Source organism: Euleptes europaea, chromosome 18, assembly GCF_029931775.1.
Source record: "Euleptes europaea isolate rEulEur1 chromosome 18, rEulEur1.hap1, whole genome shotgun sequence".
In the NCBI taxonomy this organism is placed as follows: Eukaryota; Metazoa; Chordata; class Lepidosauria; order Squamata; family Sphaerodactylidae; genus Euleptes; species Euleptes europaea.
Window position 1 is genome coordinate 37,905,155 of NC_079329.1, and position 10,897 is coordinate 37,916,051.

Consider the following 10,897-nt stretch of genomic DNA (forward strand, 5'->3'; position numbering starts at 1 on the left):
ATGAGTCTGAGCTTGTGGCATCAACCATGCCACACAGGGAAGTTGTGTGGAACATGGGCAGGGTAGGAAGACCCACCACAGGCTCTTTCCAAGGCTCATTAAAATGAACGGGAGATGTGCAGTTGCTTGCAGGCCTTCTTATGCATCCGCTGTTCATTTTCATGAGGCTTGTGCAGATCTGATCCCCAGGGGATGGGCCCATTGCTGATCCAGTGCTTGTCTCTGCTTGTGTTGGTTCTGCCATCTGCACCTGGGCAGATAGTCTGCTGCAAATACTTCTGGCAAGTGCCTGATTTAAGGCCTATCTGCTTTACAGGTCTTCTCTGCTACAATTTATCTCACATTTGTCATGGCATACGTCTCTTTCTGTTCTGTCTAGGACTCAGAGCACAGCCTCTAAGCAGCCTGCAATTCCAAGGCTCAGCCGACACTTTCAAAGCAATAATAAAGATGTGAGCACATGCAAAGATATTGTCGAAGGCTTTCACGGTCAGAGTTCATTGGTTCTTGTAGGTTATCCGGGCTGTGTAACCGTGGTCTTGGAATTTTCTTTCCTGACGTTTCGCCAGCAGCTGTGGCAGGCATCTTCAGAGGAGAAACACTGAAGGACAGTGTCTCTCAGTGTCAAGGGTGCAGGAAGAGTAATATATAGTCAGAAAGGGGTTGGGTTTGAGCTGAGTATTGTCCTGCAAAAGTAATGTGCTAATCATTGTCCTGTAAGTATCAAGATAATGTGCTAATGAGGGTATGGTATGTTAATATGGAACCATTGTATCCTGAAGAGATCTGTTAATGTGTGTAATCCAAAACTAATCCAAAGCTAATCTGCATGGCTATTGTTGAATGCAAAGATGTTTGAGCATTTACGGAGTGTCTTTCTTTTACAAATGAATTCTCACAACCATCCCTTTATGTTTGGGTTATGGAAGTGGGCTTCTAGGCCAGAGAACAAAATTTCACAGCACAAGCTCTGTGTTCTGCCCTTGGTGGGTGACAGCAGGGCAGGGTGCTTGTCTGATGTGTTTTCTGCATGATTACAGGAACCATAGACTAGCTAACACTCAGAATATTGGGAGCAAACTTTTGAATGACACAGAACTCTTCTTCAGGCACAATGAATTAAACATCTACATACTCGATTTAGTGTTATATGCCTAGGATATATTGGTAATAATGTTATTTAATATATTTGCACCTGACTTTTCTCCAGCATGTGGGATCAAGGTGGCTTACGGAAGTTGAAAACCTAAGGACAACAATAAACATCCAAATGGCAGGAAAGCCCCATCAGCACCACAGCCAGAATTATCAACCAGCCAGTCTAGCAAGTCAGAGAAGAAACTCATTTACATGCTTTACAATGCTCTGTCATTTAATTCAGTCTTGCATTGCTTTCTGAACAGCTGGAGGGTTGGTGTCCTGTGGCCCATCTCCAGTAGACTCTTCCATAAAGTGGGGAGACCCCAATAGAAGCCCAGGGCTGATAGTTATCCCAGTGAAGTAGCAACAGGACTTCAAAGTTGCTGGATTAGAATTCATTAAGAGGTTTGACACAGTCTCCCTTCCCCCTTCCAGGGCTTTACAGGGATGTGGGGTTCTCTCATCATAACTGGTGTTAAATATCTCAGGAAAACCTGGGACTCCTCAGCAGTTCAAGCAGGGCCCCTGAAGATGACTGCAGTGGTTGGGTGGGTTAAGAAGAAGAGTTGGTTTTTATTTGCTGACTACCACTTAAGGCAGAATCAAACCGGCTTTACAATCACCTTCCTTTCCCCACAACAGACACCCTTGTGAGGTAGGTGTGGCTGAGAGCGCGTGACTGGCCCAAGGTCACCCAGCTGGCTTCATGTGGAGGAGTGGGGTTACAAATCCAGTTCACCAGATTAGCGTCCACCGCTCATGTGGAGGAGTGGGGAATCAAACCTGGTTTTCCAGATCAGAGTTCACCGCTCCAAACCACCACTCTTAACCACTACACCAGGTATACTGGCATACTGGTCCCAAACCATATAGGGCTGGAAAACAATTGGGAGCCAGTGTAGAGGGGCCAACACTGGAGTGGTATGGTCCCTACAGCCCAGTACGATCAACATCCAGGCTATAGCATTCTGTACCAATAGAAATTTCTGAACACTTTTCGAGGTCAGTCCCTTGTAGAGCACATTGCAGTAATCTAATGTAAATTTCACCAGGACATGCATCACAGATACCAGATCTTTTCTGCTTAGGAAAGCTGCAGCTGGCTGGCCAGCCGAAGGTGTTCACAGGCACTCCTGGCCGCAGGTGCCATTTGTTTATCCAGCGGTGCTCCAAGAGGACCCCCAGACTATGGATCTCTTATTTTGAGGGGAGTGCAACCCCATCCTGAACAGGTGATGGCTTCAATCCCAGGTCAGACATTCTGCCCACCAGTAGCACTTCCCCCTTGTTGAGATTAAGCTTTATTAGCCTGTGTCTATTCCAAAACTGCCTCCAGGCACCACTTCAGGATTTCTACATCCTCCCTGGAATAAGTTGGGAGAGCAAGAGAGCTGAATGTCATCCACATATTGGTAACCCAGCCCAAATCTCCAGATAACCTCACCCAGTGGTTTCATGTAGATGCTAAAGAGCACAGGTGACAAGGTGGTACCTTGCGGGACCCATAGGCCAAAGGGCAAGGGGCTGAGCAGCAGTGCCCCAGCACTTCCTTCTGAAATCTACCTCCCAGATAGGACGAGAACCACCAGAGAACAGTGCCTCCCCATCCCAGCCCAGATAGTCCAGAAGGATACCATGATAGATGGTATCAAAAGCCGCTGAGAGGTCCAGGAGAATCAACAGAGTAACTGGAAAGGTGCTGCTTTTTCTTTTGGTGAAAAGGGGATGAGGGAAACTTCTTTAATCACTGGGAATCATGGGACCTGCATAGACAGAAGCCACTGAGAACAGGGCTGTAGTAAGGAGGAGAACTGAGTGAGGGTGACCAAAAACCCCGGCTAAATCCAACCCCAAACCCAGATCACCTAAAAACGTGTGAATTGAAAACAAGAAATGCTACAAACTGGTAGAAATGCCTAGATATCAAAATGCAGAGTCTCTGTTGATTTACACCAGGTAAGGATCTGCTCCACCATTTCTCAATCTCTAGAGCATAGAGAATGTCCAGAGAGCAGAACTGAAGCAAGAATGGCCAGGGGGAAGAGCAGAAAAAAACTGACGATGTCAGAGAAGAAGTTCAATTCTGGGTATTGTCAAAGGGGTTTCATTCCTGTGTGTGATGCTCACAACATACCATATCCCCATCGTATTTCTAATTTTCACAAAGGAACATTCTTATTAGACAATGACTGCTCCTTCTACGGACAGAAACATGATTGCAGATTTTCAGTCAAACCCAAGCAAAGCATCTATAAAAGAATTTTAATATTTTTCAGCTGTGTGTTTTTAATCACATTATATTTGACATAAACAACACTACAATGTATGATCTACATAAACAGAGAGATCTTCCCCTCCCACCTCCCCACTTTCTGGCGCTTCACTCGTAGCCTCTGTCGTGGGGCTCTCAGATTTCTCGGCAGAGCCCTCTTCACCTGCATCTTCATCATCTCCTTCCTATGCTGTTGAAGATGCTGCTTTTGAACTGGGGGCCTCAGAAGTTCCCCCTGCCGTGCCTGAGTCCTTTTTCACACTGGGCTTCTGAGAAGAAGTAGAAGATGGTAGGGGAGGAGGAGGTTGTACCGGGGTGGGGGGACAGTCAGATGTTCCAGTGTGGGTTCTGGTAAGGATGGCCTTGCATTGCCCCAGTGGACTCTATCTGCTCCTCCAAGGACTTTTCATCATGCAATTTGTCCACTATGTTGTTCTTCTCTGTTTCATCCTGAATATGGAACATGTCTTTGAGCCAAAGAGGCTTATTACCCATCAACAGAGAAGGTGTTCTGGAAAGTTCTTCATCCAGCAGGGGGTTTCTTGCTTCTGCCCAGAAAGGTCCTGTCTTTGGCTGCAGAACGCCAAGACCAGGTCTCAGTCAGGCAGATAATAGTAATAACATTCTTGACAATGACGGTCAGTACAATAGTCAACAGACGCTTGTTTCCATACCCATATCCTGGAATTCCGTGACTTGCTATCACATCCAAAGGTTTCTCCTGTTTCCTTGAGCTTGCTTTGGTCATATTGGGAACATCCTTGAGGGGCCAGAAGTATGACTTCCATAGGGAGAAGGTCTCATTGATGTTTTCACTAAAGAGTTTCATGAGGAGGCCTGTTCTGGAAACTAGTTTAGGGCAAGCCATCTGGATTGTGGGAGCCATGCAATCCATTTTCAGGATGCGGATCACGTGGGAGACGAGTTTCCTCACTGGTGCATTCAGGATGGGGGAAGTCAACTTCTTATTCAGCTCAATTTCAAAGAGGACACCCTGAAGCAAGGAGTCATCTTGAGGTGCCAAGAAGTCCAGTGGGGGAGAAGCAGAAGTCCTCTGATGTTCCCAGTGTGTCCCGCGAGACAGAGTTATATCAGGCAAGAGCTCATTTAAGGAGAGTTCCACGTCAGTGGCTGAGATTTCAGATTTCCCATCTTCTGCAGGGTGGTTTCTTCTGTGTCACAGCAGGTTCAGCAACTCATCTGTAGTCCAGATCTGTGCCCCAAGTCCCTGTGCCAGCGAGTCATTGTTAGGTTCCACTCTTTCAGGTGCGTCATTGTTGAGTATGGCTCTCTCTGGCAAGAGATTAAGCAGGCTTCTGCCATTCCATTTCCTGATTTCTAAGACTTTCATTACTTCTTGCATCCTGTTCAAAGGCTTTTCTTTTTCGCGCAGAGTTGCATTTATATCACATGCACCCCAACTTGACAGTCTTGTATAAAACCTCAATGTCTTCCTTCATACGGCAAAGACAGCAGGACCTCTTCTTAGGCAAGATGAGCATTCTCAACTGCTGGGAGGTCTGCAGCAGGTCTTCCAAAATCCTTGGCGTCACTTCAGTGGCACTTAGGTCTAGGAGCTTCAGCAAAGGCAGACTGTAAAAAGAGGAATCCTGAAGGACTGCCAGTGGGTTGTGGCTGAGATCCACCTTAAGCAAAAACTGCATGCCATGCCGGGCCCGGAACGTTCCTTCAGTGATCTGTTCCATGCCGTTGCCACTGAGATTTATAATCTGCAGGAACGAGGCAGCCTCAAACACATTTCTCTCAATCACTTGAATCTTATTGCATGACAAGTCCAGATAGGTAAGGGAGAGTAAGCCTACCAGAGAACAGTTTTGAAGTCTGCTCAAGTTGTTGCCCTTGAGGACCAAGTACTCAGCCCAAGGATAGGCATTCCACACTTCTTTTCCAATAGATGAAATCACATTCCCAATAAAGGATGAGGATGAACAGCCAGTTTGGGAAGGGGAACTTGGGGAAACCAGGAGGGTTGGTGATCCTGCTACAGTTGAGAATTTCCAAGGTGCAGCGGCAAGGGGTCGGGCAAGGCCCTTGAACTCAATCCAGCCCCTTAAGGGGCACCTTTAGGATCCCAAGGAAGAGGTGGGCATAAGTCATGGCAGCCTGCAGAGCACACAGTGTGCGCATGCAATATCTGAGTCTGGTTGGTTGTGACATCATATAGCAGGACATCCAGCATTATAACGTGGCTGTCAGTACAGCAACCATGAAGGCCCTTATTCAGAGGCAAGGGCTGATGGGTTGGAGACACTTGAAGCAGCTGGGTCTCAGCTAGGGGGCATCTTTTTGATTTTTTAATAATGTAATACGAATATTGTTATAAGTGTAATAATCATACAATATACAGCATATCCATGTGTATCTTAATATTAGAGCCAAGAGAGCATTTTTTCATCTCCGTTAGGCTCAACAGCTGACTCCCTGCTTGTCCCATTCTGATCTAGCCACAGTGATCCATGCAACGGTCACCTCCAGGCTAGACTACTGTAACTGGCTCTGCACAGGGCTACAACTGATCCGAAAACTCCAGCACGAGGTGGCGAGGGTCCTGATAGGGACCCCATTTGGAGCCCCCATCCAACTGGTGCTCTGTCAGCTGCACTGGCTCCAGGTGAAGTACTGAACCAGGTTCAAGGTTTGGGTAATAACCTTCAATGCCCTAAATGGTCTGGGACCATTTTATCTGAGGGACCCCCTCTCCCAATATACCTCTCACTGGCTGGAATCCAAAATATACCTTGTGATATTCTGCTGTTCAAAGCAAAGACAGGAAAGAAAAAAGATCCCGCTGAGTATTTATTTAGTTATTTGTTAAATTTATATCCCACCTTTGTGCCCTTACAAGGGCCACCAAAGTTTCTAACAAATTAAAACATAATGGTGAAATCACATTTTAAAACCACTAAAATCAACCCCTCAAATCTTGTGCCTTCTCCCAACTCCACCATTTTGTTCAGTTTTTTCCTCCTCACCCACCCATGGTCCCCTTTTTCCTTTATTTTATTTTTTAAATTAATGATTTTTCGAGATACCGAAATGGTGGCTATTAAAAAAACATGTGTCCATTCCCGTTCCTGATCTCCCACCGCCACTCCAGCCAGGCTTCCCCTCCCTGGAAACCATCTTCCTTCGCTTGGAGTTTCTCTTTTCCCATCTTTTGGGTTACATTTCTCTACAGCAGCCCCACTTGCCCATTTCCTTAAAAAAATTATTTGCTCGTATTATTGTTATTCCAACAGATAGTGAGTGCAATTGGTTTGCCCTGTTCTCATCCCTCCTGCTTTGGTGTCATAGTGGGGGTGGGGGCTGTGGGGGGTGGGGTGCTTATCCTGACTGCTCTATGAACATGGTGTATTTGGCTTCATCAGCGTGTCATGGCAGGAGCATTTTACAGGAGAGTTGGTTCTCTTCCTCCCTTCTTTTCATGGTGATTTTTTGTAAATGTGGGGGATTTGAGCCAGTGTGGTGTAGTGGTTAAGAGCGGTGGTTTGGAGCAGTGGACTTCAATCCAGAGAACTGGGTTTGATTCCCCACTCCTCCGCATGAGCGGCGGATGCTAATCTGATGAACTGTGTTGGTTTCCCCACTCCTACCCATGAAGCCATTTGGGTGACCTTGGGCACTCTTGTACACTCTTGTTGGGTGACCTTGGGCACTCTTGTTGGGTGACCTTGGGCACTCTTGTACACTCTTTCAGCCCCACCTACCTCACAGGGTGTCTGTTGTGGGGAGGGAAGGGAAGGTGATTGTGAGCCAGTATGATTCTTTCTTAAGTGGGAGAGAAAGTCGGCATATAAAAACCAACTCTTCTTCTTCTTGTGGAACAAATGGTCACAGCATTTCTCACCCAAAGACAGAGAACTTTGAACGCCATACACATTACCGTACTTGTGAATGTGAAAGAGTCATGGCTGCAGTCAGTCTACACACTGGCATATAGTGCAGAGAGTTTCTGATTCTCAAACCAGCTTGTCAATCTCCGCTCTGCTCTGTGAGCAGTAAAAATGGCCACTCTGGAAATATCAAAATAAAATATTCCCGCTGATGGGTTCCTGGGAGTGGCTTGTGACGGCCATCCACCAACACATTTCAGCCGATCAAAACCTTGCATTCAACAGGCAGAGGGGCAAATTTACCTCCGAGTAAACGAGTGAGGGGGTATGTAAGTTTAAATCAATCTAATGTGCATTTACATTAATTTTTTGTGCTGTTTTCGATAATAAATGGCCATAAAACAAAAATTACATAAAGGGGGACAGGGCTAAATAAATGTGAAAAATTGAAAAACAGGGCTGCTGATGTATCGTAACCTAATTGGGGGGGGGGGGGCTGCAAAGTTAAAACAATGTAATGTGCATTGAAATCAATTGTTCATGATGTTTTATTGGTATTTCAATAAAAATGGCCATAAAACAACAAAAAAGAGAGGGACGGAATTGACATAGAACTAAATAAATGTAAAAAATTGGAAAACAGGGCTGCTGACGTTTCACAACATAGGAGCACATCTGCAATCACAAAGAGGTGATGCTAAGGGGGGGGGGTGCCATGCAACACCCTGGCCACTCCCCCACTAACTCGTGTTTTTCACGAGGGCAATATGCATGGGAAAATTCATCTCTGATAATACACAGGATTGAAATGGGGCAGTACACCCCATGCATATCGTTTTGAGAATTCGGATTAGAAGAGTGTGAGGGTTGAATGCAGGGCTAACTGCCCATGCATAAAAGACCATAAAAACAATATTTAAAACATTGGGCAGGAAGGAGGGATCACTGAGAAAATGCCAAATGAAAGAAAAAAGTCTTTACTCACTGGCTGAAAATGCCAACAGAGGAGGGGAGACAGTTCTAGAGCTTTGGTGCCATGACTGAGAACGTCCATTCCGGGGTTGCCACCTGCCTAAGTGCAGAAGGCAGGGCACCTGAAGGCTTACAGGCATTTACTGACCTAGCTAAACTGGAGAAATGCCAAGTGATGTCAATTGTGAATGGTCTCTGTACTTTTCTTGATTACATTTGTATTTTTCAGTTACATTTCACCCTGTACTTCATGCGTTTTATAGTCCTGTGGTTTCCTTTTTTGCAACTAGTGAGGAAGTGAGGATCCACTGAATGCATTTGACAAAGTAGGCTCTAGTCCACCCGCCAAAAAAAGTTTTTGTATTTAACATGCTAATTTTACAACTCTGTAAGCACATCCAGTTCCCGGCTTCTCTTGTTAAAGTGTCTCAGGCAGCAGAAATTGGGGAAGACTCATCTCTGGCTGAGGTCCTGGAGAACTGCTGCCAGTCAGAATCGACAATACCTAGCTAGATTGACAAGACTATCGAGTAAGACTATTTTATACATTCATATGTTTCAACTGGCCATATGGGCTGGGGGCTGTTTGTTTACTGTTCCGTCTCAGAGCTGGGCTTCCATTCTAGAACTTGAGGTATCAGAGTTAAAGTCTAGAACTTGTGATTGGTCTTTCCTACCCAGGGTGGAAGCTGTTGGGTGACATATATGATTCAGGAACCAAATGGCTTCAGCAGGATTGGCTGGAATTGCCATTGTCCTTCACACTGTTGATGTCCTCCATGCCTTCGCCATCATGGAGAAGGAAGATGTGTTCAAGAAGACTCCTTGCCCAGCCTTCCTGATGTTTGAGAATGCTGCCTACCTGGCTGACATGAGCTTTGAGCTACCTTGCAACTGTAAGCCAGAACAGGCCACCTCTGTGGTGTGGTACTTCCAGAAGAGTATGGGCAGTCGGCAGACGAGAGTTTTGACAGATTTTGATGGCACATTGATTGTGGACTCGAGCTTCATCAAGGTGGGCAGCGACATGCTACGGCGCTTCAGTATTAGGATGTTCAGTCTCATTGTTTTCCGAGTTCAGGTAGAAGATTCAGGGCACTATATTTGTGGCACAAAGCAAGGAGACTTCTTCTATGGCTATGATATAGACGTGCAGGCTTCCAAGGGCATAGATGTTGCCTTTGCAGACAGAAATCAGCACCCACAGAACAACCGTAATGAAACACAATTCATGGTCTTCACCATCTTCTGGGATTGGACCACATGTGACCGTTGCAATGTCAGAGGTGAGCAACGAAGAATTGGTCTTTGCCATGTGAAGAGTGCCCATCTGCTGAGGCGGTACCGTACCACCACAGTCGAGGTAGCATCCTGTGGCTCTAACTCAATCCCGAAGCAGTTCCAGGGTATCATCCAGAGAAGGAAGCCTGAGGTTGTTATCCGAAGTTGCACAAAGCCTTGCAGACAGAAAAAATCCTCAAAAAAGGGGGAAGCCTCCATCTCCGACGTCATCTCAAAGCTTGGGGAAAAGCCATGGGTTCCCAACGTGCCTGTTCAGTTCCATAAGCAGTCCCTCGGCAGTGGAATGATCATCTCCTGCCCTGGCGCCAGGCCAGAACATGCCGTGGCCTGGGACAAAGATACAACGCGGCTGTATCTCACCAGGTACCTCACTGGGATCAATCAGAGCATGAGGGTCTTCATAGACCATGGAAACCATCTGCACATTCGGTTTGCCCAGCTGAGTGACAGAGGCACCTACTACTGCTGGCGAGAGGGAAAGATGGTCGCTGGTTTCCGGCTCTCTGTGGTGTACGAGAGCCGCCGCAGACGAAGCCTGGATGATCCTGAGACACTGTATGCAGTCAAAGTCATTGTCACAAGCTACGTCCTCATCACCATAGTGTTTGTCGTCATCAATGTTGTTCGTTGCTTCCTTTATGCCTTCAGATGCACAGCTGTGGAATAACATCGCTGAGTGGAATAGACGTTGACCAAGAATACTTAGCAAATGTAATGATAAGAAGAAGTCTGTCAACCAGTTAAAGAATTAATGAACCAATTAGCCCATTGACCTTAAATAAATGTATGTATTGTAGACACTTCAATGGTGGTGTCCTTTTCGAGGATTCTGAAGTTTGGGTCTAGTTGCTCTTAAATGCTGTACTTTAATATATGCAAGGATACATTTTTTTGTCAGAAGGAAAGGCTATCTTTTAATATTTTTCATCAAATATGGGATAGTTTTGAATTGCATTATGTAACAGGAATAAAATGTAAATGAAACTAGCTCAAAATCCATGTAAATCAGGGGTGGGGAACCTTTTTCCTGCCAAGGGCCATTTGGATATTTATAACATCATTCGCGGGCCATCAACTTAAAAATTAGCCGACCAAGCCCCAAGCAGGCAGCTGCCCCAGATGACACCCCACATGGGCAAGCAGGCAGGCATCCAACCGGTGGCGCACTCACCCACCTGGTGGCACAGGATGATCTGTTGCACCAGCCGGGTGTAGCTGTCCAGCTGCACGCAGAGTTTCTCCTGCTCCGCATGGTTGGGGACAGATTCTACAGCCGGCTCCTGCTACCTCCGCCTGCAGGAGTGAAATGAGGACACATCGTGTTATCACATTGTGTCCGACCTCGTGTGTTCCCCCT

At 46.2% G+C, this 10,897-nt stretch overlaps 2 protein-coding genes across 2 annotated transcripts; one reads left to right on the forward strand and one right to left on the reverse strand.

Moving 5' to 3' along the window:
* Nucleotides 1–3,935: 3,935 nt before the first annotated feature.
* On the reverse strand, nt 3,936–6,413 carry LOC130490905 (leucine-rich repeat-containing protein 37A3-like). The gene is made up of 3 exons (XM_056864709.1): nt 6,410–6,413; nt 4,835–5,231; nt 3,936–4,584 (listed from the first exon to the last, which is right to left on the reverse strand). The coding sequence occupies exons 1-3, from the start codon at nt 6,411–6,413 to the stop codon at nt 3,936–3,938; spliced, it is 1,050 nt and encodes a 349-aa protein (XP_056720687.1).
* Nucleotides 6,414–8,959: 2,546 nt separating this feature from the next.
* On the forward strand, nt 8,960–10,207 carry FAM187A (family with sequence similarity 187 member A). Its single transcript, XM_056864764.1, has one exon. The coding sequence runs from the start codon at nt 8,960–8,962 to the stop codon at nt 10,205–10,207; it is 1,248 nt and encodes a 415-aa protein (XP_056720742.1).
* The last annotated feature ends 690 nt before the right edge of the window (nt 10,208–10,897 follow it).

Excerpts from the sequence above, each read along its gene's own strand:
- FAM187A (XM_056864764.1), top strand. The coding sequence starts at position 8,960 with ATGGCTTCAGCAGGATTGGCTGGAATTGCCATTGTCCTTCACACTGTT.
- LOC130490905 (XM_056864709.1), bottom strand. Across the intron at positions 4,585-4,834 it reads GTTTTATACAAGACTGTCAA|AAGAAACCACCCTGCAGAAG; the intron begins GTTGGGGTGCAT and ends GCTGTGACACAG.